This window comes from Brassica oleracea, chromosome C2, assembly GCF_000695525.1.
Source record: "Brassica oleracea var. oleracea cultivar TO1000 chromosome C2, BOL, whole genome shotgun sequence".
NCBI lineage: Eukaryota > Viridiplantae > Streptophyta > Magnoliopsida > Brassicales > Brassicaceae > Brassica > Brassica oleracea.
In genome coordinates this window covers 3,028,364-3,053,749 of record NC_027749.1, presented here as the reverse complement: position 1 = coordinate 3,053,749, position 25,386 = coordinate 3,028,364, and the positions used below count along the sequence as shown (strand labels likewise).

General features: G+C 39.1%; 5 protein-coding genes and 2 pseudogenes across 8 annotated transcripts; 3 read left to right on the top strand and 4 right to left on the bottom strand.

Moving 5' to 3' along the window:
• Positions 1-166: 166 nt before the first annotated feature.
• Positions 167-2,346, bottom strand: LOC106326293 (putative BTB/POZ domain-containing protein At5g13600). Its single transcript, XM_013764306.1, has 4 exons — positions 2,268-2,346; positions 2,121-2,190; positions 889-2,049; positions 167-641 (listed from the first exon to the last, which is right to left on the bottom strand). The coding sequence occupies exons 1-4, from the start codon at positions 2,324-2,326 to the stop codon at positions 201-203; spliced, it is 1,731 nt and encodes a 576-aa protein (XP_013619760.1). The 5' UTR covers positions 2,327-2,346; the 3' UTR covers positions 167-200.
• A 2,008-nt stretch (positions 2,347-4,354) lies between these two features.
• On the top strand, positions 4,355-9,633 carry LOC106327273. Of its 3 annotated transcripts, none has more exons than XM_013765389.1 (6): positions 4,355-4,567; positions 4,830-4,901; positions 5,000-6,701; positions 6,849-7,074; positions 7,167-7,303; positions 7,387-9,633. In XM_013765389.1, exons 2-6 carry the CDS (start codon positions 4,884-4,886, stop codon positions 8,412-8,414), a joined length of 3,111 nt encoding a protein of 1,036 aa, XP_013620843.1. In that variant the 5' UTR covers positions 4,355-4,567; positions 4,830-4,883; the 3' UTR covers positions 8,415-9,633. The 3 variants fall into 3 exon arrangements, with proteins under 3 accessions (XP_013620843.1, XP_013620842.1, XP_013620840.1); XM_013765388.1 differs by having other exon boundaries at positions 4,848-4,901; positions 6,831-7,074; positions 7,387-9,632; XM_013765386.1 differs by having other exon boundaries at positions 6,831-7,074; positions 7,387-9,632.
• An 804-nt stretch (positions 9,634-10,437) lies between these two features.
• Positions 10,438-13,266, bottom strand: LOC106326900 (mRNA-decapping enzyme subunit 2-like). 2 transcript variants are annotated; one of them, XM_013764854.1, is made up of 9 exons: positions 12,956-13,266; positions 12,716-12,867; positions 12,511-12,638; positions 12,334-12,429; positions 11,447-11,599; positions 11,248-11,351; positions 11,111-11,178; positions 10,802-11,021; positions 10,438-10,715 (listed from the first exon to the last, which is right to left on the bottom strand). In XM_013764854.1, exons 1-8 carry the CDS (start codon positions 13,039-13,041, stop codon positions 10,825-10,827), a joined length of 984 nt encoding a protein of 327 aa, XP_013620308.1. In that variant the 5' UTR covers positions 13,042-13,266; the 3' UTR covers positions 10,438-10,715; positions 10,802-10,824. The 2 variants fall into 2 exon arrangements, with proteins under 2 accessions (XP_013620308.1, XP_013620307.1); XM_013764853.1 differs by having other exon boundaries at positions 10,438-11,021.
• An 811-nt stretch (positions 13,267-14,077) lies between these two features.
• Positions 14,078-18,567, top strand: LOC106326899. Its single transcript, XM_013764852.1, has 18 exons — positions 14,078-14,292; positions 14,443-14,634; positions 14,838-14,933; positions 15,311-15,363; positions 15,497-15,593; positions 15,682-15,755; positions 15,860-15,971; positions 16,058-16,168; positions 16,344-16,420; positions 16,544-16,610; positions 16,753-16,818; positions 16,891-16,998; positions 17,084-17,214; positions 17,309-17,375; positions 17,456-17,523; positions 17,628-17,721; positions 17,801-17,871; positions 17,959-18,567. Exons 1-18 carry the CDS (start codon positions 14,173-14,175, stop codon positions 18,296-18,298), a joined length of 1,944 nt encoding a protein of 647 aa, XP_013620306.1. The 5' UTR covers positions 14,078-14,172; the 3' UTR covers positions 18,299-18,567.
• Positions 18,568-19,698: 1,131 nt separating this feature from the next.
• On the top strand, positions 19,699-22,139 carry LOC106323176 (annotated as a pseudogene).
• On the bottom strand, positions 22,056-22,899 carry LOC106326901 (50S ribosomal protein L10, chloroplastic). Its single transcript, XM_013764855.1, has one exon. The coding sequence runs from the start codon at positions 22,803-22,805 to the stop codon at positions 22,140-22,142; it is 666 nt and encodes a 221-aa protein (XP_013620309.1). The 5' UTR covers positions 22,806-22,899; the 3' UTR covers positions 22,056-22,139.
• Positions 22,900-23,301: 402 nt separating this feature from the next.
• Positions 23,302-25,254, bottom strand: LOC106326549 (annotated as a pseudogene).
• Positions 25,255-25,386: the final 132 nt, after the last annotated feature.

Below are 25,386 nucleotides of genomic sequence, written 5' to 3'. Positions count from 1 at the left end.
CCCCCACCTAAAAACCCCTCCTAAAACTCCCGATAATCCTGGTCTTATATAACTAACTTCAAAAGATGCATAAATTAACTAAATGATATGATTTCAGAAAATATAAGAGATTCTAAATCTAAGATCATATGATTTCAGAGAGTTTCCAATATAAAACTCAAGAGTGTCTCTATTGACCATGCAACTCTCGTTACTAGTTGTTACTCTTTCCTTACACCGTCTTCATCTCCTGGTGAAGTCTTAGTTTTAGACCTCAATCCGAATAACTTAGAGAAGAAGCTACGCCCTTCTTTTGTCTTGACAAGCTTGTCAAGATCTTGCTTCATGCTCGTACATTCTTTCTCAAGCTCGTAAACACGTTCCTTCATCGTCTCATTCATCACCATATTTGCATTTCCGCTGTCTCCCTCTAGTGTATGACTCTTGCCGCTTGTGTCGTCATTGTTGCTGTCCGTGTCAAAGAACCATCCTGATATAGATGTCCGAAGCCGCATCTGTTCAATGAACAAGACTTGTACTATGACTCGCAAAGGTAGACGCTCGTTTTGTGCTGCGTGTGAGGATGCCTCCAATGATAGTTTCTGGCAGTTCATCAGCATACACAGTTGCTCTCTCTCTGACTTGGTTAGCCATGGATGAGCCTGTTTCTCCAAAACCATATACATGCATATAGAGACATTCAAAAGATTAGTTTCATAATAATATAAGCAACCCACAATCGATCAGGAGCGGTCATATGAGTATATACCCAAATGAAACATTGGCCTATGACTCCTAAATTTCTTTAAATATTTTTAATAGACAAATGCATCCAAAATTATTGAAAAACATCTTTAAAAATCTTTACTAAATTGTTTATCTCTCAAAATTTAATTAACACATGTATACCTTGATGTATATATCAATTGCACGATAGATACCATCATCCATTGGCCTCACATCTTCAGGGACTAAAGCACCAAGTGCTTGAAATTTTGATAGTTTCAAGTTCTCATCAGAAGCCACCTCTGCTAAGTAGCCATCTATCAGACTAGCAACCTTTGTGATAGGCATAAGAGAATGATCATCCACCATTATTTGTTTCTCCCCAACGTTATTGTAACAAGAAGAATCACATGTTAACATGAAGTGATCAAGAATCCTCTGGAAGGAGTCAATATCATAGAGTGTTTCGGCTGAGTTTCCCATGTTTGGTATAAGCACATCCTCTAGAGCAGCTTCATCTAGCTGCACACCGATTTTTCTCTCAAGATTCTCCTGAGTAACCGCACTAGCTCGCAGAACCATGGATGTTCTAAGAAGCCTGAGCAAGAATCTTATCGATGTAACACATTTTTCGCTCGGTAGTAGCTTCACTATCTCTTCTAGGAGACTTCTTTGGTCTTCATGAGAGTAGTAAATGCCATCATCACCATGATTAGTCCCTTCCTCTGAATATGAAGAACCACAGTGCCTAGAACTACCAAGTAAAGGAAGGCTCCGTTTCGCGTAATGCGTGACAGATGCTGCTATTATACCCGCTTTCACGCCTCTGGATTCAATAGTTTTGATGAATCTTTTGTACATTGAGATATCGAGGGATGAAGACACATCGTTGAACCACCAGTTCCCGCTCGTGGACTTAGTTTGTATACCGTTCCACGATGTAGTAGCATCCTCTGCATAAGAAGCCTTGATGGCTAAAGAAGAAATGCACCTAGTGACAATGTGAAGCTCTTCAGCTAGAGGTATTAGTTTGTGTTCACAACTCTCCAAGGCTTTGATTGAATCATCCCAGTTTGTGAAAACGTTGTCGTTGAGGAAACTCTCTGTGAGGTAAATGAGATTTGCATCTCCGTAGTTTTCACTCATTTGGAGATACTCTGCTGCACATCTGAGACTCACTACGTTTTCAGCTGTGATCTCAATTCTTGCACCGTAACAGAACTTTGCCACGAGCAAGAATGTGTCTGGTCCACCGGGAATGTCATGAAGCTGAGCAACACAAGTTGACTCAGAGGCTTTGCTGAAGAGAGTTTCTAGGTATCCACTTCTTGACAGCAACGGAAACTTGGCGATGAAGAAAACACATGAGACATAGTATGAGTGAGTCAACGTTATTAGGTTTGGTTTTGCTATACCTTATGCAGATGGAAGGTTTGGTCTTGTACTTGGATCATAACATCAGGTTTAAGACCAGTTGAGCAAAGCCTAAATCACAGATTAAGAAGAAGAGATGAAAGATTATGTTTGATGATTAAAAAACCCCATTGAAGAAGAAGACTGACCATGTGTGACCACTTAGATGAAAGACTTCAGATTTGGAACCCACTTTAAAGCTCGCCATCTTCTATCTCTCTTTTTTTTACTTCACTCTTTGGTTCTTCAACAACTCCAAAAAACAGTTGCAAAATGATTATTCATCCAACACTTTTTTGATTATTGTAAATATGAGACCGAGTCTTGTGGAGAGATGGACACAGACGAAGCTTTTGTCCACTTGTATTATCTGTTTTACAAGTTTTCCCTTTATTTTCTGTAGTCTGTTACTGTAACGCCTCCTCTTTCTTCAGTAACTTATCTTTGCATGAATATTTTCATTTTCGACAGTGATAAATGTGGAAGATATTTGACTGGTCAACAACTTATAGTTTGCTCTCTTCAACAGCAAATATTAGTCAAAAAGCGGCCCATTACTAGACCAACTCATAAGGCCCATTAATCCATTATAGAAACACATAGCAAATGCATGTGCAAACCGCCCTAGTTACTCTGGCTACCCGGGCCTTTAAGGCTCGAAGCACGCTTATTAGCCATCAATGCTTGATTACAGTGCTTAAATTTTCCAAAACCCCTTTAATACTACATTTAAGTTTTAAAATTCCGGAATAAATATGCAGCTTAGTGGTGGTTAGTATAATTATAATCACTGTTTTAAAATATTTGAATTCAGTCTGCATAGAACATGTTACCGACAATTTTTTAGTCTGAGTAGAGAACGATTACGATTAGGCCGGACAAAAAAAACTCGAATCCGGAGAACCGAATCTGATCCGAAAAAATAGTATCAAATCCGAACCGAAATTGATTAAATATCTAAACTGATTTAAAATTTTGGTATTTAGAAAACCGAATCCGATCTAAACCAAAGTATTCCGGTTACCGAATGTATCTGAAATAGATTTATATACCTAAATATACTAAATATTTTTAGATTTAACGGATATTAAAAACATCTGAAATATATAAAATACTTCTAAGTTGTCTAAAATACTTGAAAATAGATATAAATAGTCAAAAATAAATATCTAAAATATATTCAAAACGCCAAAAATATTTGAAATGTCTATTGATTCTCTGTTGACAAAAAAAATCTATTGATTTTCAATCCAAATATTTAAACCAAACCAATTTATATGTTAAGTTTAGATACTTTTACATATGTTATTCAAATTTATATATAATATGTTATTTTGTTTATAGATTTTGAAAATTTTAAAGTATATAATGAATTTTAAAGATAATTTTACATATGTTATTCAAATACAACAGGGTGAGGGTTTGTACTGTCAGCTGAGGATAGGTCGTTGGTGGTTTATAGATGGTTCCTGGAAGGACAAAGAACCTTACTCAGGTCAAGGATGGTATAGTACACTCGAGGGATTCCAGGGTTTGTTGGGGGCTAGGAATACTAGGGCATGTTTGTCACCTCTCATGCGGAAATGGAAGCATTGATATGGGCAATGCAATGCATGAGGAATTTGCATCAGTTTCAGGTTACATTTTGCTACGGATTGTTCTCAATTGGTGAAGATGATTTTGGAACCAGAGGAATGACCGGCGTTTGAGAGTTACCTACACGATATAACGATACTGAAGACAAGTTTTATTAGTTCAGAGATCATTCATGTACCCCCGACGGAGAACCAAAAGGCGGATAGCCTAGCACGATGTGCAAGGAAACAATCGTCTTTCGTCGTTCACATGGATGCGGAATTACCAGTTTGGTTCGCAGAGTCTATATGAGTCTGTTTGTTGACGACAAAAAAAAATGAATTTAAAATTTTTTAAAAATAATTTAAATTAGTTATTTGAACCCGAACCAAACATGTAAAGATCCGAACCAAAATTTAGAAATACTCGAATGAGGTTAAAATCTATGACTCCGAGAATCCGAAACCCGAATAGATGTTAACTGGACATATGCGAACGTCCACTCCGATTTTTCAATAAATAGACTTGATAGAAAATGTTAAATTATCTTTTTTTAAGGAAATATCGATAATAATAAGGAAATATCGAAATATTTATAGAATGAAGATATTTAATAGGAGTCGGTCAAACAATGAATGATAGATATAAAGGCAAAGTTGGAGAGGGTTTGTGTGGCCCTTGTCATCTCTCCTCCTCCTCCGCTCCTTTCTTTTAGCCAATAACTGTAAACTTTCCTGTAAACTGCCTCTACTCAGACCTCTCCACCACTCTTCTTCTCTCTCTTCCCTAAATCTAGATTTCTACTTGTTTTTTTCTTCTCTTCTTGTCGGTGGATTTGCTTAGTCTCAAAGTCTTTGATTAGTCTTCTTCTCTGGTCAGTGGTTGTACCTTTCATCTGAAATTTTTAAAAAAGAGTCTTTGATCTTGTTTAGTGCTGTCTGATTCTGTTTTTGTAATTTTATTAATCATTGATTCTCTTCAAGTTTAGTTGATTGTTGTTCTTCTGTTCTAATGAAGTGTCTAGATTCTCTGTTAGTTGCGTGAATTAGGTTTTATTGATTTTATGTTTTTATTCGATCTGATAAATCAATTTGACTTTTTTTTTTCAGACAGACCTAACTAATATTGATCTGTAGGTGTTTGTCTGAATAAAGGTACAAGCTTGGAGTTAAGGATATTTATTTCGAGTTATGTCTGGAAACCAACAGGTGTTTTAATTAAACTCTTAGTTTTTTAGTGCATTCACTATTTTTAGAAACTGTCTTTTTTACTGTGTGTGTGTGTGTGTGTGGTTTGTATCCATCAGCCTCAGATCAGCATGCCTACATGGCGGTGCAGAGATTTCAATGCTGCTATTCCAATCAAGAAGAGGAAGTACTTTGTGTTGCCAGAGGAATCACCTTTGGAAAAAAATACACAGCCTAATGAGCAAGGTGATGATACTAGGAGTGCTTTGGATTTGAATTCATCTGATGCTCATGTTCATCAGACATTGATTGGAAGTTTAATCCCTTGGGTTCCGTCTCTTTCTGTGGGAAAAGTTGCTGATGATAAAACGGAGAGGATTGGGAACCAAATTAGAGTAAAAGCCGAGGAGCCAAATACTCAAATTCACTCCAGTCCCTTGGCAAGCTCTGTGATCCCATTCAGGTCTAACTTAGTTGCCAGTTCTCTTGAAAAGCTTCCTTTAGGTGCTGAACAACATCCTGGTGTTGTTGTCACCACAGATGAAACTGAGTTGAATGTAGAACAAACTGTTCTTAAAACCCATGACATTCTCAGAGAGTGTCAAACAGAAGCATCTGCTGGTGCGGGTAATGTTTGTAAAACTAAAAACAATTCTCCATATATGGAGAAAGAAGAGCCATCAGCACCTCATGCCACAGATTCTATTCCTACTTGTACCAAATCTGGCAATCTCAGTGGTGTGAACAGATCTAATTGGGATTTGAATACTACCATGGATGCTTGGGAAGATGGTCTAGATCGCAAGACTAGAGTTAAGGCAACTGGTTCTTTCTTTGACAGTAACAACAGTAGTTTCCCTGACATGGAGACATCAAGTTGTGGTGATACGACTGTTATTGCAAAGCCAGTTTCTGAAAAACCGAAGGAAAGTGTAGAGTTTAAATCTCCTACAGTGACTTCGACGCAGTTTGATCGTCAGGTTGTTCCCACATGTTCGCTAAGTCTAGGCCTCAGGTCATATCCTCCTATTGAGAAGTCTCCTTCTCTATCAGCCACCACATCGGAGGCAAGAGTTGCCTGCACAAGTGTTTCTAGACCAATAATGGCTGCTGATAATGTGAACTCTGTAAATCTCAGGACTGTGAAGTCAGAAGTCATTGAAGAGAGTGCTCAAGCTTCTCCAGTAGGACTATCTATTAACAGGATGAAAGAGGAGGTCGTTGGCAGTTTGAATCCAGTGGATTCTAGATCATTAAAGGCTGAGCCAAATAACTTCACTCAGTCCAAAGTTTTCAATAGGAAAGATGGAACGTTGAATCTTCCCCATAGACCAGTGATGCAATCAAATAGGATCCTTAATATACTTACAAGTTTTACGGCAAATCAGAAGGATACGTATAAACATATTCCCAGTGGTAGTGACGGCGTAGTCCACATGACTAGTGCAAGTTCTGGTCATGGAGAAGAGAACCTCAATGCAGCAGATGTGAATGTTTCCATGAATGAAGATAAAACTCTAGATGATTGCAAGACCTCTCCTGGAGCTAATGAACTTTCTACAAGTGGTGAAGAAAAGGTTATTTTATCCGGTAAGGTGCTAAGGGAAGAGTTGTACAGTTATGAGTTTGAACCAGAGTGTGGTAATGACCTATCTAGAGTACTAAAGAAGCAAGTTGAGAACAGAAATTTGTGTGACAACGAGAAGGTCCAAAGATCAGCTGCCATGTTTGCAGAAGGTAATAGACACGCTGAGTGTGGTGGTTCTGAAACTGAACAAAGGGATAAAAAAGAGAGCCAAGCTGCACTTCTTGGTAATACAGGTAATAATAATATTAAGAGATACATACTGTTGATGAATCATGTTTGAAATAAATAAAAAATGGCAAGCACTGAAGTTCAGATTAAGAGGCTTAAACCAGAAACTCATAGTTGAATATTTGATGAATCAGGTGTGTCTACATTGTCAGGTGGGAAGGTTGATAACCCTGAAATAGTAGATAACATCAGTCCAGCTTCATACAAGGCAGAGATTTCTACTATTGACAATGATCCTCCTCCTGCGGAGTCTAGTGAAGGTAGTCAGAGTCGGTTCAAGACACTAGATGCTTCAGAGAGCTTTGTGCCATTGCGAATGGAAAGAGAGAGGTTGTCTGATTTCTCACTTGAACAGAGGAAATATCTCTCGAGAGGGAGGTGTGAATTTTTTTTTCCTGAACCTTGTTATCATCCCTTTTGAGATCACTTTAGCTTTCCTTGAAATTTTCCATTATTGTTTCTTTGGCTAGTGATGATGATTCCTACAAATTCTCGCGTGAGAGGTACCATGGCAAAACTATGAGAAGCCCAAGGCTAAATTTCATGCCTGACAGAAGGAGGTTTTCTGATAATACAGAAAGCAATTTGCAGGACCGAGACACAAAAAGTAAACTCATATCTTCTAAACTTTTATATGGAAGAACAAAGCTTCTTCAGTGTTTCTAAACTTTCTCATCTTATGGAATGCAGATTTTGAGTCTAACAATTATGGAAACATTCGTCGCGGTGGTGGGTTTATGAGTAGTTCCTATAGAGGCAGACGGTCTGCAAATGATGAAGCAAGCCCTTTCCCCCACTCCTTCACGAGAAGAAGTCATGGCTTTAAAGAGGATGCATCTGCGTTTCACGGGTTTAGAGATGGTGAGAAGTTTACTAGAGGAGTACAGTCCAATGACACGGAGCCAATGTTTATGAACCAGCCACGTCCGTATCAAGGTCGGAATAGTTTTGCTAGAGGACGAGCAAATTTTTCAAACAACCACAAACGAGATTTTCCTGGATATCGTTCAAGGTCTCCTGTTAGATCAAGAGAAAGATCAGCTGGTCCGTCTTCGTCTTTTAGGAACAGATCACAGGAAGATTTTAATGGGCATACAGAGTTTTCTAATCGGAGGTCACCCTCAGGTTATAGAATGGGGAGGGTAAGCTCTCCTGAACATTCTGGTTATCCAAGGGAAATGGTTGGCAGAAGGCACAACTCTCCTCCGCCTTACTCTCATGGACCATCAAATGCTGGAAGGGGACGAGGTTATGCAAGAGGGAGAGGGTATGCAAGGGGGAGAGGTTATGGAAGAGATGGTACCGTTTTTAGGAAACCATATGATCGTGTTGTACATAGAAACTGGAATAACGTGGATCCTCGAGAGAGGGTTGACTACAGTGATGATTTCTTTGAAGGACCGATTCATTCTGAGCGATTTGGTGGTGATGGTAATGTTGAGAGAAGACAATTTGGCTATAGACATGATGGTGCGAGCTCTTTCAGACAATCCTATAGCAGTGATGGTTGTGCGCTTACTAATATAGAGGATGGTTCTGATGATGTGAGGTATGGACAGAACCCTGATATTGAGATGGTTAAAGAACAAGGGATTGATGGAAAAGATAAGACGTCAACTGAGAATGCATCTGGAAGAAGTAAGAATATGGAAGAGGAGGAAACTTCAAAATACAGTGAGATTTGGCAACGGGATGAGCTTGGTGGTGACGGGTTTTAGAAGAAGGATTAGTATTCAGTTTGCGTGAACCTTCTGAGACCAGGGAGATTTGAGTGATAGTGAATCAGGTACCAAACAAACGAGAGTTCTGTGATTTTGCCACGGTTGAGGCCAGTTAGTGGCTGACAACTGTGGGCATTCCTGTAACTGATGTGAAGGGACACTCTGCTATGTTGTGTTAAGAAGTTTGGAATTGATCAGTGCTTGGCTGTGTATATACAACAGCTCTTCGCTGGCCTTGTCAACGAGATTTTGTTGCCTTTGTGCTTTGATTCAGATTTGGGTGTTGTCCTCTGCGCTGTAGCACTGTCCGTGAATGGATATACAACTGAAGGAAGATGGTGTGATGTAAAATATATGTGGGAACTTTTCAGGCTTGTTCTGCACTCTGTAGTCTTCGGTATGTTCAAGTCAAACGTGACTGTTCTAATAGATATGAGGCGAGGAATGACTAGGGTATCAGAAGAGACATACAGGCCAGGCTGTTAGCCCTATACAACTTTATAGACACAAGAAAAAATGCAGGTTTTGATGAATGAGTCTCTTCGCCAAAGCATTAGAGTGCGATACTCGAAGTTGGACCTGCCAAGACGATAACAACCTCCACGATGTGACTGAGCAATGACTGTTTTAGGCTTAAAACATTCACTCTCATCTGCCAATAACCAGATAATGATTTCTTTTAAGATGACCTCATCAGTTTAGCTTTAGGTACACCCAAGAGAAGTACACATCTTTTTGGAACTTGAAGTATAAGCTAAACCAAGCTTGCTTGAAATGTTGAAACCGCTGATTATCTGCTGGTAGAACTGGGTTTACTGGCCATGGGAAAAAAAAAACACACACTGGATACTGCTAAAGGTGCACCAGCCATTTGGACATATTGGTTTGGTTAATGGCTCCTCTTTTATTCTCATTTAATAAAGTTCCAACTTCGAGTGTACATCTCACTTAAGGAAAGGAATATCTTGTTGCTTCTCCAGTATAGGCATGTGAATGATTCATGTCATGGTATAATCTGTGTATGCTGTTAATGAGGGCATAAAGTGTCGGGAACTAGGACATTCTGAATTGGAAATGTGTCTAAGTTCGTATTTAGTTCTTGTTTCTGAGACGAGAGATTAAAGTTTTTTTAGAGGATGATAATGTTGTAAGAGTGATGAGAGACAATATCTTAATCTTAACCATGATAGCTTATCTGTCAGCATACATACATATTGTGGAATGTGTATGATATATATAATTCAAATATGTATTGCCAAGTAGCTGACCTCCTTTTCAACAATTTTATAGACATAATAATTAAAGATATGCAACAAAGAATTAAAAGAAAAATACAGGATACTAACAAAAACAAGCCAAAGTTTCAAACTAGTCCTCCTCGCCTTTGGGATAAATAAAACTGAGTTAGTGTTTTTTATACCACCTCTTGTTCTTGCTGCCCAAAAGTAGAACAAGATTCTAAAGAAGCCCAAAGCGATCGTGACTCACAAGCAATTCCATTTGCTGAGATTTGTGCACCTTGCTGCTGCAAAATATCATATCTTGTGGTCAAGCAAGTGGAGCTTGTGATCTTCATCCCAAGTGACTTGCTCATCGTTGCCAGAAGCCTAACTTTCAACCCCTGAGGCACAGCAACTAGAGGTGTGTTGTCGAATATCTAAACTCCTCTGACAAAACACTTTGTCGGGTCCTCAAATTCGTTTAAGAGAACAGCTTCATGAGGGTACTTGACTAAGGAGATGTAATGAAACCAGATCCAGTAGACAGGGATTCAATATCGGGTGATGAAGAATCCACTAAAAAGCAAGAAGTAAGCTAAGATAGCTATACCACATTGGTATAGCCAAGCATTACATGTGGGACAACGCGTGATAAGAAGGTGACAAATGAGCTTCCTACCCAGAAAGCTTCTAAAACTATCAAGAAGTAGAAGAAGAAGCCCATGAGCCCCCCATCCAACCCCACTGCGAGAGGATGATCAAGGAAGGGAGAGCAACAAGACATAGAAAGATATCCTGTAAGCGTTGTAAGCACATTATGATACATACGTTTTGATTAACATTACTAATTTTTTTGGGGACTTCATATACAAAAAGATACTAAAATAATGTAGATATTGTCACTACAAATTAAGAAATAGCAATTGCAGTCACTATTAAGAAGATGTCAATTCTCTACATTGGATAAACAAGTCCTTGTAACTATTGTAGCTGGTCGCAACCATTCTCATCTAAAGCCATCATCCAAAGGATTAACCACTTCCTCCCCACGAGCCATCATCATGTACAACAACCCTTTCTTTCCAAAAGAAACGAGAGGCATAAAGAAGATACCGAAGAAAAAGAAAAAGTAACAAGCGTATGAACATAGCTCCCAATACCGACCACCCATATATGTCCGAGACTAGTCAAGCTGAAAATCCTGATTCCAAGATTGCTGACGTGTTGAACTTGAAGCTTCTGAAACTGTTTCCAGGTTCTGTGTCCTTAGGAGGCTCAATCAGTTGGGGCTGCTTCTTATTGTAGCTTTCCGTTGTTGTTGTTGTTGTTGTTGTTGTCCCGTTTCCTCCGGTACTAATAGTCCTTGCATTCCACACGCTGAGTGCTGTACAAAGCCTATGATGTCAGATCTCTGCCATACAAAAAACTCTCTTTTTTTTATGCATGGTTGGTGCAAAAAAGACTATGTCAAACCTCTAAGGGGCTTATCAGATCTCCGTTTTACAGGAGCAGGATGCTTTGATATCCACGACTTCAACGACCTGCATATGTCTGAATGTAATGCCACGCACCCAAGAATCAATGTAGACAAATAAAAAGGCACTACTCACCCAAGAAAAGGTGCCACCATATACAACTTGAGACCAGCAACTCCATGAGTTATCACCTCATTACTTGCTGGCTGAAGATGATCAAGCCGATGCCACGCAATTTCCTACAAGTATTCCATAACAGCTGCGCGTAAGAGACTCACCCATCATAGATACGCAGATAAGACCACACCCACAAGGTTGGTTGGTAAACACATACACTGATTTCCTTCTTTGTTTGTGGTGCAAAAGCTGTATCATCTGTCACCCCAGCAACTATGTAAAGTCTCACTCTTTGCTGTCTGAATGTAAACTCAATATATTCTTCTTTCTTGAGTAGCTTTGAGACATCAAATCCGGTTTCCTCTAACACCTGTGTTTAACACAGAAGAACAGTTACAGAACACAGCCAAGCCAAGCGTGACAAAACATTCGGCTTGTTCATCATTAACACATACTCCAAGCTTATACAAACAATCAGCAGGACAATTACACCTAAACTACTACAAGTAAAATAGCAGTAGTAAATCTTTTGGGTTTGGCCATTTCTATACGAATTTTTTTATAAGAATTAGAGTATCTATAGTTGACCATTGACAGCAGCAGATATCCCCATTTGCAATATATCTTGTATAGTGATGACCTAAGAACTTTTCTTGCTCAACTATATTCTCAAATACAAAGATCAATTTCTAAGGAGCATTTGCCATGATCAAACGGTTATATTAGTATGAAAATGAGATATCCTGAACCAATACAGAAGATACGAGAGACGTTCTCTCTTCTATTCTTTCACCTCCATCATCTATACATTAAACAAAAGTACAAAACCATGCGACCATAATGTTGACACATCTGTAAATGTCAACAGCCAATGAAAGTAGAAGCAATGCACCAACTACAGAGGTTACTATGTTACAGCCTAACTCATAAGATACAATGACTAATCTTACCCGACAGGCGATCTAATTCTAATTACATAGAATTCATTTACAATATGCAGTAATGATAAATGAGTGGTGGTTGGAGCTATCAAGTTTGTTACAAAACAAACAAAACACAAATGAATCACGTAAGAGATAAGAAAGCAGTAGAGTCAACACAAACCTCACGAATAGCACAAGCATAGTCTTCTTCATCCTTACTCTTCTTCCCGCGGGGAAAGCTCCAGCTAGACCCTTTCCACCCCTTCACCAACAAGCACTGGAAAACTCCCACAAAAGAGAAAAGAAAGTGTAAGCACAAACAAACAAGTATAACTTAACGCCGACACAAGAAACTAACCCGTTCATATGTTTCATCAAGGATAATAGCTCCAGTAACAGGAACTCTACACTTGTAAGAGGTAAAGTCTTTGAAGATATCATCAATGTTAGAAACGTAAGGTCTCAAAACATCACAGCTGTTGAACACTAGTGTCACGTTTAAGGAAAACAGATCTCCACACAAAACAATGGTAAAAAGGTCAACACTTAGAGAGAAAGGATACAGAGTGAAGTAAACTCCTTCAAAGACAGAGACTTTAGCGTCGGGTCATTCTCCACAGCGTTATCTTCGTAGTACCAATAAGCATACTCCACCAGAAAGAGAATCCTCTCGAAAGACTGTTGGTCTTCTTCAGGGACGTTCAAAACGAATCGACTGAAAAGAGAGAGAGAGAATCCAATCCAATCCAATCAAAGTCAGAGTTCACTTTCTACTAAAAGAAAAGAAACAATTTTTTCGATACCTGCAAAGATCGTCGAGAAGCTCCTTGGAAGGGAGGGACTTTCCGATGTTCTTCGATGAGCTTGATGATCTGTGGAGACCTGACATGGTTTCTCGCCTAAATCAAAACCCTAATTACTGCTGTGTTCTCTCTCTCTCTCTCTATATATATATATATACAGCTGTCGCCTCTATTAAGCTTTTCGTTTTCCCTCGCCGTCGTATTGTATTGAATCTAATCTGATCGCTCCGGAGAATCTGAGGGGGTTTGATTGGGTGTGTAAAGGTGGGGCCTTTTAATCTGATTTGGCCTTTATCTCGCTCAATGGAGTAGCTAGCTGCTGCAGTGCAGATTAGGGTGGATCAACTATCCGAGATCCGACCCAAGTCTCTGTTTAATATTTGGATATCCGAGATCCGACCCAAGTCTCAGAGCAAAAGTAGTTAGACGTGAACCAACCAGCCGAATCCAAACTTACTTAAACCAAACCAAAATATATATCTCAACCATTTGGCTAAATATTTTAGTAATCCAAATGATTTTGTTATAAACGAAACCAAACCGGAACGAAAAATCAAATTGTTTATTTCACTAGATTAACTAACTAATAATATTAAAATATAAAATTATGAAATCTAAATAATTAAATATAATTTTATACATTAAGTAAATAGAAGAAACATAGCTAACAATAAAATAAAATATATGAATTTTATACACTATCATCAAAACTAAAAACTATTTATGATATTTTTATTAGGTTCGAAATTTTTTTAAAAAATATTAGATATATTTTTAAAATTTTTATCATTATGGTTGACTTTATATTTAAATGTAAAAAAAAAATAGTGTCAAATAAAATTTGTTTTATATTTTACAAATTATATTTCGTAACTAAATTAGAAAATTTAGAAACTAATTTAATTGAATTGAATAAACATAAACAAAATCAAATTAAATTTATTCGAACACAAACTAAATCAAATTCAGACCAAACTAAACTAGATACAAACCAAACCAACGAATTTCAGTTGACTTCAATTAAAGTTTTATTGACCTAAACAAACTAAACCGATTTAAACCGAAATGGTCACCTCTAAGAAAAAAATGAACAGTTTATAGTCGTGGGTTTGCAAATTACAAGCAATCGCCACCGAGTAAAAACATTGACTGTGTCCGAGCTTCCTCCAGAAGAAGATTGCTTTCCGTAGTAAACCAGAAAAGATCGACGAGAGAACATGTCGTGGCTGCGAACGGCCGTGAGTAAGGCGGTGGAGGTCAAGAACTATGCCGACTCCGTCGTCCAGCAGGCTGGTCAAGCCGTTGCTGAAGGAGCCAAATTGTTCCAAGACCGCATTGTAAAATTTCTCCACTTTCCTTTTTTGTTTTTTTAAATTCATTTCCCTTTGCAAAGTTCTATCCTTTTCTAGATTCAAGTTTTGATTTTGCTGTGATAGTGCACTCATTTGAACACTGTGCTCTATAAATGTTATATCTTTCATTTGCAGGGTGTTGGGGCCTATAAGAGTGTGAATCAGACGATCCAGAGACTGGAAGAAGCTGCAGTCTCATGCAGAGGGCATGAAAGGGCATTGCTGATCACCAGATGGCTAACTGTGCTCAAGGAGATCGATAGAGCTTGTGAAGGTTCTTCCAAGGATAAAGATATGAGTTCTGATGAAGCAAAGAGACGTGAATGGGTATTGTTTTTGTTCCCTTTTTTTTTGGTGGAAAAGACGAAGTTTTGAAAAGAAGATGTCATCATATATCATCTAAATATGATTGTTATTTTTAGTGATTTTATGGTGATTTATTTAATTAAAGGGTTTGATTATAAGTGACTTTAGTTTTATATGCTGTATTGATGACCCTTTTTAAACAGAAGATCCCTTTCCATGTGTAGGTTTTGTATTATGATCCAGATATAAGAGGTGAGCCACTAAACTTCCGTGATGTTTTCCTGCAAAGTCAAGCTCTGGAGGGCATCGTTCTGTCCATGGTACTCTTTTGCTACACAAACTTCTTTTGGTTCCTACCTGATAATTGATAAATAAACGGTCTAATTCCTAAAGTTTCCAAGAGTTTGGATATACATAGGGAAGTGTGGACTTGTAGTAGAAACTTGAAAAGTCTTGAGATGCATTATTGTTGATTTGATTTCTCACTGTTAAAGAGTGAAGACAATATATTGCTTGGCTTAAAATAAATTAAAGAACAAACCAGATTAAGTAGACTCTTATATGTTGTGAGAGCCTGTCATTTGTCTTGTTTCTAATAATGTTTTGAATATTGTACTGTTCCTATATTTTTTGGGTTTTGTGAAAAAAATGGTACTGTCTATGAGTGTTAACTCTAGGTTTGACTGTTCTATTACAGATTATTGAACCACCACATGATGAAGAAGTTTCTCTACTCCTGGAGATGTTTGGGTGAGCTGAACCACCAAATTGCTTTGCAAAAGTTTCTCTTTAAAAGAAAACTTTTCTTTTCTGGAAACTGACACACTTCGTTGTGTTGTTCGTGCCTAATGCGATTATTTATAGAGCTTAACATTGTCTTCAGGATTTGTCTGAATGGAGGAAAGGAAGTTCATGATGCCATAGTCAGCAGCATGCAGGATCTTGCTACAGTCTTTTCAAGTTACAAGGATGAAGTTTTGGTACGCGCTTGAGCAATAAAATTCAGCATTTATGTTAATGTATGGGCGTTTGGATCTCCTCCTAACTTGTTTACTCTTCAATGTTCAGGTTAAGCAGGACGAATTGCTTCAGTTCGCGCAAAATGCTATCACTGGGTTGAAGATTAGTGCTGAAATACTGAGGTGATAACTGAAGATATTGATGTGCTTCTTGCTCTCGTTTCTTTTAATAGACGAATGACTGAGTCATAGAGCCTTGCGTATATTGATTGAATACTTGTTTTCAGGATTGATGCTGAAGCTTCTGATCTTAGAGAAAAACTCGAAAAGATGAACGTCTCTGAGTCTCCACAGGAGAGTGAAGACAAGGAAGTTAAAAATGCTCCTTTAACAATAGAGGTGAGCGTACAATTTTCTCCAAACTCTCTTTTCTCCCCCTAAGATTATTTCGGTAGCTCCATGTGATAAGACTTCTCGTTTTGCAGGCACTTAAACAAACGCTTGCAAAGATCCGTCTTTGCTCCAGATTAGAAGGGCTTCTGATTAGAAAGAGACACCTAAGCAACGGTGATTCACCAGATATACATGCTCAGAAAGTAAGTTTGTGGGCTTTATTATCCTCAAATCATTATATCACCATACAAGTTGATTGGTATTGTTAATTACCATCTTGGTCCACTTGTTGATACGAGTATTACGAATATACATGTTATAAGATGTTAGGGAGAATGTTAATCATGGAAGGTAATGAATAATTTGTTTACAAACCAGGTCGACAAGCTGAAGGTGTTATTGGAATCTTTAGCAAATTCAACTACCAAAGCCGAGAAACGAATATCAGAGAACAGGTAAAAGCTTATCCTTATATTTGCAGTTAAGACTTACTTGCTGTTGTTTAATTAATTTTGATTTTCATCAAAGCTTGCCTTGAAGGAAAACGCCATTAATAGATACCAATTGTCTCTTCGCAGGCTTCAGAAAGAAGAGGCGCGTAAAGCTCGTGTGGTGAAAGCAAATGAAACTGGTGGAAAGGAAAAGGTTTTGTCTCTACCGCTTTCACTTGTTCTTTTGATTATTCAATTCAAGAAGAAGAAAAAACACTTATAGTGGCAGCACTCTTCTGTATGTTCATCATCTGTAAGTATTGAGATTCTTTCTTATCATTTATTGTTATGTACAGGAATTGGCTGCGGAAATTGCACAGCTTGTGAAACAAAGAGATGAGTTGGAAGCTGAACTGAAGAAGGTGCGTAAAGCACTTCTATTTGATTTGAGCATATGTTTATTGTGGTATGTCAATGAATATTCTTCCATGTAGGTTAACATATCATTAGCTGCTGCTCAAGCTCGGTACCGTGATGCGACAGAGGAGAGGGATCAATTTGGTGAAGCCAACGATCAGATAATCGCTCACCTGAAAACAAAGGTGGCGTATTCTTTTAAGATGAGTAGCTCTCATGGTCAATAATGTCCACGTGAACTAATCTTGTTATGTTGATTCTGCAATGCAGGAGGATGACCTGTCCAAGTCAATTGTATCTTGTAAGAAAGAGTCAGAAGTTATCAAGACCTGGATTAGTTTTCTCGAGGATACATGGCTTCATCAATGCTCTTATACCGAAAAGAAGGATAAGCAGACTTTGTATTCCTATCAAACTCTCAGCTCTTTCTCGCAATATATTTTTTTTCTCTGCTGCTTAACCACAATGAATAATAATAGTGGATGCGTGTCTTAGGGATGAGTTGGAGAAGCATGAGGATTACTTCTCGGATGTGGCTTTTAATATCCTCTCTACCTACAAGGTAAGCTCTGTGTGTTTATGGAAATTTTACCTAGTAGTTGGTGAATGACAGAGCTAACACAGAAATTTATATTGTAACAGAAGGAGGTGGCACCTTTGATAAGCCGTATAGAGAATTATGTGGAAAATCTGAAGAATCTTGGTCCTGGGTATATATGCCTCTTAATGAATTGGATTGTTCCTATGATTGTTTGGTTTCTGGCTAATACCTCTACTCTGAGTTGATAACAGTTTTTGCATATGGTGGAGACAGGTCGGAGATGCCACCAAATGCAAATGAGGGGGAGAATCAGGTTTCAAGCCCAAGGAAGAGTCTAGAGCAGGAGTATCTAGACTATGAGACCAAGGTAAGAACTGGACCGCTAGTGATTTTTTTTTCATTGCTCTTCCTAGTCACTAAATATGATTTTGTTACAAAATCATCAGATCATTACAACCTTCAGCATTGTGGATAATATGAAAGAGCATTTCCAGTTCCTCCAAAGCAAACTGGAAAAGTGAGTAGTAAACATTACTCTCTGACTCTTTATTGATCGGTGGAATTTTATCATTGCCAAGTTTCTGAACTCGTATAGTTATACCAGGAAGGAAGACCGGCGTGTGAAAGAGCTGTTTGATGACATGGAGAAAATGAGGCAGGAGTTTGAATCGGTAGCAAGGCCAATATTAGAGATAGAGACTCCATCACCTAAAAGCAGTGCTGCTGCATCACCCAGTAGTAGCATGGATGGTCCAGTTAAATCTGTAACCCAAAAGCCAGAACTGAGTCCCTCCGAGGCACCAACGACTACTACTGCTGGTTCCAGTAACCCTGAATCTGAACTAGCCGAGCTTGAATCTGAATTTGGGAAGGTGGGTCGTGATTACTCTGCAGATGAGGTTGATGGATGGGAATTTGACGAACTTGAGAAAGAACTTCAATAGTAGTAGTAATAGTCCAGAAACTCAGAATAATATGACCATCACACGCGTGCTCACATACACTTTTATGTTTTTCTCTTTACCTTCTTTGGTCGTAACTCCCAAGCTCCTTTGCTAATCTGTATGGTAACTGCTTGTTGTATGCCTACTCTGAATAAACTGAAAGCACCTCACTTGCTAGGCTCGTCATGTGTTTGTAGTGCTATGTAGAAAACATTGTTGAAATTGTTGGAAACTTCTGAAAGCTCTCATATCGGAAAGATTTTAGTATAGATTTAATGACTTTTTGGAAGCTTTCAAACACTTTTGGCAGCTCTCACAAGAGTTTGAGAAGAAGAAAAAAACTGGAAATTGTTGTTTATAAATTTATGAAGTCATTTATAAAGTCAATGCACATGTTTTTGAACAATTTATAGTCACTAAAAATTGTTTGTTTATAGCATATTTATAAAGTCATTGCATATGTTTTGTTCCAATAAAAATCATTTTGAGATCAAATCCCAAACGACAATTTTCCAGTGTGAGCAATTACTGCTTGAAATTGAAATAGCACGACAGGAAAAGGAATAAAGAGCCCAATAATCCGAGACAACCTTTATCACTGTTAAGACCTATTATTTTATACATAAACAAAAGGAGATGTCATTTTAAATTGGTGGCTAGACTAAATGGGTTGTTTGTCTTGGTTTTGTCCAAGTGGTTTGTGGTCATCGTGAAGTGTGGTTCAGATGAGGATTCCTGTTTTCGATGAAGAAACCTCCTGCTTTGTGTGCTTGCCTGCTTAGTGCATAACAAGAATCCGGCTAGTCATATAGAAATAAGTTTTTGTTTAGTCTCTTGCACGGTTGTTTATGGATTTAGTTTAAGGTTGGTAGTTTGATGTTCTGTTTTGAAGTATGTGTCCCGTTTCTTTGGGCTTTGGCTTCCCTGTTAGGGATTAGTTTCCGGGGGACGTTCATGTGTTCTGTCGGCGTTAGACATAACAAATTATACAACATCTGTTTTTTTTTTTTTTCTGTCGCCTAATTTTATTAAGAAGAAACATGAAGGATTACAAGATAGCATTCTTAAACCGAAGAGGATTACACTCGGTACACAACCCAACGGTCACACATAACCGATCCTGGAAACTAAGCCCATTCAAGGGATGCCAATAAACACATACACATAACAGCCATAAAAGATAAAGACAGACTGAAACCAAACATCACCGGCGAGGGCTCCAAACGGACATGAAACAACAGATTCAGAACTCCATGAAAGATACTTATAGAGATTGCCACGGCCAAACCACCAATAAGCCACTTCCTCCTTGAACAGTGAGGGAATACCTCAGGAACCAAATAACCAAACTTCACCTTCCGACAAGTTGGAATCAGCAGATTCACCACACACTCTCGGAAATGGCAGGGCAAGCACGACCGTTGAATGTCTAGTGATGGAGCTTATGAAGAAACCATATCACACCCCTGCCAAGACACCCCCGCCTGCCGTATCCGCTACGACGTCGTTATGAACTCTCTCGGCCGTTATGTCTGCTCGTCACGTGCGTCGGAGGCTCCCTCTCCCCGAGGAAGTTACGAAACATCTTCTTGACCTCTCCTCTCTGTGTTGGTGCGCGGAGGATAGAGTCGTGGAAGAGTTTGTTAGTGGGGCCCAGGACGAGGGTGTACGCGGAGTCTGCTGACGTGGAGGTTCTTGACGCTGCTGAGGTGCTGAGGAGATGATTAGGCAAGGGGAGAAGCTTTTTGGGGAGTATGATTGGGAGAGGTTTGATTTGCTTGTGCTGCCTCCGAGTTTTCCTTATGGAGGGATGGAGAATCCGAGGATGGTTTTCTTGACGCCTTCTGTGATCAAAGGGGATGCCTCTGGGGGTCAGGTTGTGGCTCACGAGCTTGCGCATAGCTGGACTGGGAACTTGATTACTAACATTAACAACGAGCATTTCTGGTTGAATGAGGTATGGTTCTTGGAAGATGAATAGATGTGTGTGTTAGTTAGTTATAAGCGGTTAAGAGTATGTTTCAGGGGACATGGATTAAGAGTATGATCTAGTGTTTGTCTTGTTAATGGGAAAGAAGCTAAGTTTATATGTTTATGGCAATAGAGGTATGTTCTTGATCAAAGCTCTTGAAGATGAATAGATGTGTTAGTTAGTTAGCTTTGGATTGTTCTGGTGTTTTTGCTTCCTTTAGCTACAAGCAGGGATACAAATGATTAAGAGTTTGGTTCAGGGGATATGGATTAAGAGTATGATTAGTGTTTGCCTTGTTGATGGGAAAAATAGCTAACTTTATATATGTTCATGGCAATATGAATACTAACTAACGATTAAGAGTATGATTAAGAGCTGGAATACAAACGATTAAGAGTAAGGTTTAGGGGGCATGTATTAAGAGAGTGCTTAGTGTTTGCCTTGTTAATGGGAGAGAAGCTAACTTTATATGTTTATGGCTTTGGACTGTTCGTTGCTTTTACTTCCTGTCACAAACATGTATAAGAACGATTAAGAGTAAGGTTTAGGGGACATGGATTAAGAGTATGATTAGTGTTTGCCTTGTTGATGGGAAAAAAGTTAACTCTATATGTTCTTGCTTCACTGCATAAGCTACTCTACCTTAAAGTTCATGACTTTGTTGATGGGAAAGAGTTTATTTTTTTCATGTGTTTATGGCAAATAGGGGTTTACAACTTACGCAGAGAGGAGGATTGTGGAGGTTGTTCAAGGAGCGGATATAGCTACTTTGAACATGGGGATTGGTTGGAGAGGCCTAAAAGATGAGATGGAACGTTTTAAAGACAATTTGGAGTGCACTAAGCTGAAGAATAATCAACAAGGAGTTGATCCAGATGATGTATACTCTCAGGTCCCATATGAAAAAGGGTTCCAGTTTGTGTTGAGAATTGAACGTCAGGTTAGTTTTGAATCCCCCAACTTGATCTTCTCTTGTGTAATGTTACTAATAAACTTTTCAGGTTGGGAGGACTGCTTTTGACGAGTTCCTCAAGAAATACATTGCTACGTTCAAGTTCAAGTCGATTGATACAGATACGTTTCTTGACTTCCTGAAAGCGAACATCCCTGGGATAGAGAAAGAGATCAACCTAGAGCTGTGGACTGAAAGCGTCGGTATACCGGAAGATGCATATGAACCAGTCTCAACCATTTACACAAAGATCATATCGTTGGCAGAAGAGTTTAAGCAAGGAAAGATGCCAAGTGAGGATGAGGTTGCTGAGTGGAAGGGTCAGGAATGGGAGCTCTACTTGGAGAATCTTCCTAAATCATGTGAACCTTCTCAGGTACTTCTTTATACTTTCTCTTAGATAATGTGAAGCTGTTTGTTTAGCTTAATAGTTAGTCTTGGATTAGTGAACAAGAAGAGGAGAAACAATTTGTGGAGGTGTGTTGGGAGATTGAATGTTTGTTTGCTTATTGGTGAATCAGGTCATGGCGTTGGACAAGAGGTACAGACTAGCAGAATCAAAGGACTACGAAGTGAAGGTGTCGTTTCTGCAACTCGCAATCTCATCCAAGTGCAGAGAGTACCATGGAGAAGTGGAGAAAACTCTAAAAACCGTGGGAAGGATGAAGTACCTGCGTCCACTCTTCAACGCTCTTGCACAATCTGGTGGAACCGAAGAGAAGCAGCTGGCGAAACAGGTGTTTGCAGAAGCACGAGAGACTTACCACCCCATAGCTCAGGGAGTAGTCGAGTCTATCCTCTCTAAGTTCATCTAAACCAAGAACCCATCTTTTAAAAAAAAACATTTCAATAAAACTGTAATAAACAATTGCTTGCTGCTCGAGTCATAAACAAGAAAGTGAATTGCTTTTAACTAATTATGCATTGTTACTCTCATCTTCAAGCTTCTTGACATAAGCCTTAAGCACCATGATAACCTCAATGGCCGGCGCTTGTAAAGTAGATACGAGATTAATCGCCGGACTCTGGAGAGCTCCGAGCATCTTAGCGTAAACCTCAGCTCGTGTAGGCATCGTCTCAAGGGCCTTGAAGTTGTCAGGAGCGTAGAACTTACCTTCGAAGACAGCACCGGCGAAGTCATTGTCCTCGAGTTTGCGTTCCTTCTGGAAACTCCGGTACGGTTTGATGGCGGAAGGGATCTCATCGGTCTGAACAAAGAGCCAAGCGTTCATGCCTTTCATACAAGGCTTGAGAGCTTCCCATTTGGTGCCTTCGATGGCCTTGAAGACGAGAGTGTTCTTGGCGACGACGAGCTTCGTGGTGTCGGGGAGAGTTCTGCGGAGGTCTTGGAACTGCTTGACGGTGAGGCCTTTGTAGTTGATGGCGGCGAGGAGGTGGCAGTTCTCGAGATGGGACTTGACGGTCTCGACGGTTTCTTCCTTCTTGGAGCGAGAGACTGCGGATCTGATGACTGGGAGGCGAGGGTAGTTCGAGGGTTTGGAGAGTTTGGGAGATAGGGTTAAGGCTCGGTTGTGGCAGAGAGGAGAGATGGAAGAAGAGAATGAGAGAAGAGCAACCTCCATTTTTGCTCTGAGAAGATAGAGAACTGTGTCTGCGGTTGAGGAGGGAGATAGATCACTTGAAAGAGTCTCTCTGTCTTCCTTTTTTAATATATTTTAATTTATTAATTCATGGATAAATAGGTTTGGTTGACAGAACTATTAACTCCGTCTAGTTGGAAACGTGTGTCTTTTAGACAGGACCATCACCGTCTGGTTATAAAGTAATTGTTTGGTCTGGTCTGGTAATGAAGTATTTTTTGGGTCAGGTCTGGTTATGGAGCATTTTTTTGGTCTGGTCCGGTTATTAAGTATAGTACCCCCGCTTCATCGCATTACTCATTAGTAAATCTTCACCATCTATGCTAATATCATTTTACTATCACCTAACCACTTCTTGAACATTGTCTCAAACAATTTTAATCGTGCAACTGAAAGTAAAAGGAAAGAATAAGTAAACTTTTCATTTGATAAATATATTGTATAGATTAGTTGTCCTTTCTATGGTTTGTGTCTTGTGGTTGTGGATGGGAGTTAGAGAGTGTCCCAGTTAGGGATATTTGATGTGGCTTCGTTCAACATCTTCACAAGAGTCACCTGCATCACCACCACCACAACACACACATGTATTTAGGCAAGTTATCAACAATTTGGATTCTCACTTTCACGCTTCTTGTCAATGATTAACCACAAGTGGCATCTCTGAGAAACCGTTACTCCTTAAAGATATTGGAAACTACCTTAAACATACTTGTGTACATTAGTCTTGGAGATTGAAAAAACAACATCAGACTTGGGATAAGCATTTGGGTTTGAAGTAGTTATATAGTCTCAATGGCCATGTTGCGGATAAGTTCCCTTATGAGCAACGGATGGACACACATCAGTATTTTGTTTTATATAGTGGTGAGTATAACATACCACACTTTCTGGAACACCAGGAGGCGGCATAGAGATGTTCCTCGGAGGAGGACCTCTGAGATGTAATCTCTTATCAAATCGCCACTCTCCTGTTTTGCCATATGTCAGCTCACCCTGTATTTAGGAGTGGTAAGGTAATGTACTTCTTTTAACATATGAGACTGATAAAAAAGTAGTACTAAATATGGATTTCTGATGGAGAATCCTTCAAATGACTCTTGGTAGCACAAGTACTGAAGAATCAAATTATCTGCCAAGAATAAAAGGAAGGAATGTCACCTTCATGTTTTAATCGCATGCATAAGTGTAGTGGATGATAAACATCGCTTTGGTAGACAAATCCCATGGAGGCTGAAAGATATGATGAGAGATCCCTTAGTAACACAGAACAAAGACATTGAAAAGAATATCATTAACGTTACTCAGAAAATGGTTGCTTTCTACCTGAACCATGAGATCTCTACGAAGCATGTGCCGCACCCCATGCAGAGCAGATGCAATTGCGTAACCGTACCTTATCAAAACAGACTGTCAGAAAAACAATGAAAAGTCATGGAACTAAGATATATGAATATAGATGTTTGTTTTTCCAGTGCTAACATTTCCAGAACCCATCCAAATTCCTTATCAGTATCTGGATCATGTTTCATTGTCAACGAGACATTCATCCATGTAGGAGCAATCTTCTCAAGTGATTCCTGCATAAGAAAGTAAATGCATGTCAACATCAAGTTTAATACATAAAGCACAGATAATCAATCTCACCTTGCTTATGATAACAGGAGAACTACCAATGGGATCAATATTTGTCACAGGTCCCATCTCCACTGGATAATACTTTCTGACTATGTTCTCGAACTTTTGAGGTGTGATATAGAAAAACGGAAAAGCTGCTGGGGAGCCTCCAGCAGCCAAGTTGGGAAGAGGGTTAACAAATATATGATCAGGCTCTGCCATAAGGACATAGCTGCACCAACAACATATGCAGGAGATTTTAGCAAACAGTGTTTTGGTTGTCTTGTAGGAAAGGAGACAGGACTTAACTCTTCCTTGATGGTAGCTCTTTCAAGCCACTGCACGAATGCCCACGGTCTATTTAACACAACATACCCCTACGTACATCAAACTATTAGATTAACAAAAAAAAAAAACTCAAGATGAAAAGAAAGTTTCTCACCTGATCAAGACCTGGGGAAAGAGGGTCGACGACAAATGTTGGTATCTCACCCATCAAGTTGTCGGGATTACCGGAATGCAAAATGCGAGTGAAGCCTCCCATGTCTGAACGGGGAAGAGCTTTTTTCTGTTTATACCAATAATACATTATACGACACTGCCACTTATTGTAACGAGAATCTGTAGCTGTTACTGCGACGTGAAAGGGTGGTGAAGAGGTCTTGGCCTCTCTATGAGGCAGAGGATCTAGAAGTGGACTTGCATCTAAATTAATGACACCAGATCTATTGTGGATTATAAGGTTGAGAAGATTATATGTAACAAGAAAGAAGCCGAAAGGCAAGAGAAAGAGAAGCAGAGTCGATGCTTTTCCCATTGTAATGAACCAAGCGACAGAAACTAGTGATTGCAATGTCTAATTACGTGATTAGTTCAGTACACTACCGAACCTTCAAATATATGAAACCGATTGTTTCAACTTTCATATAATAATGTTACAGACACGAAG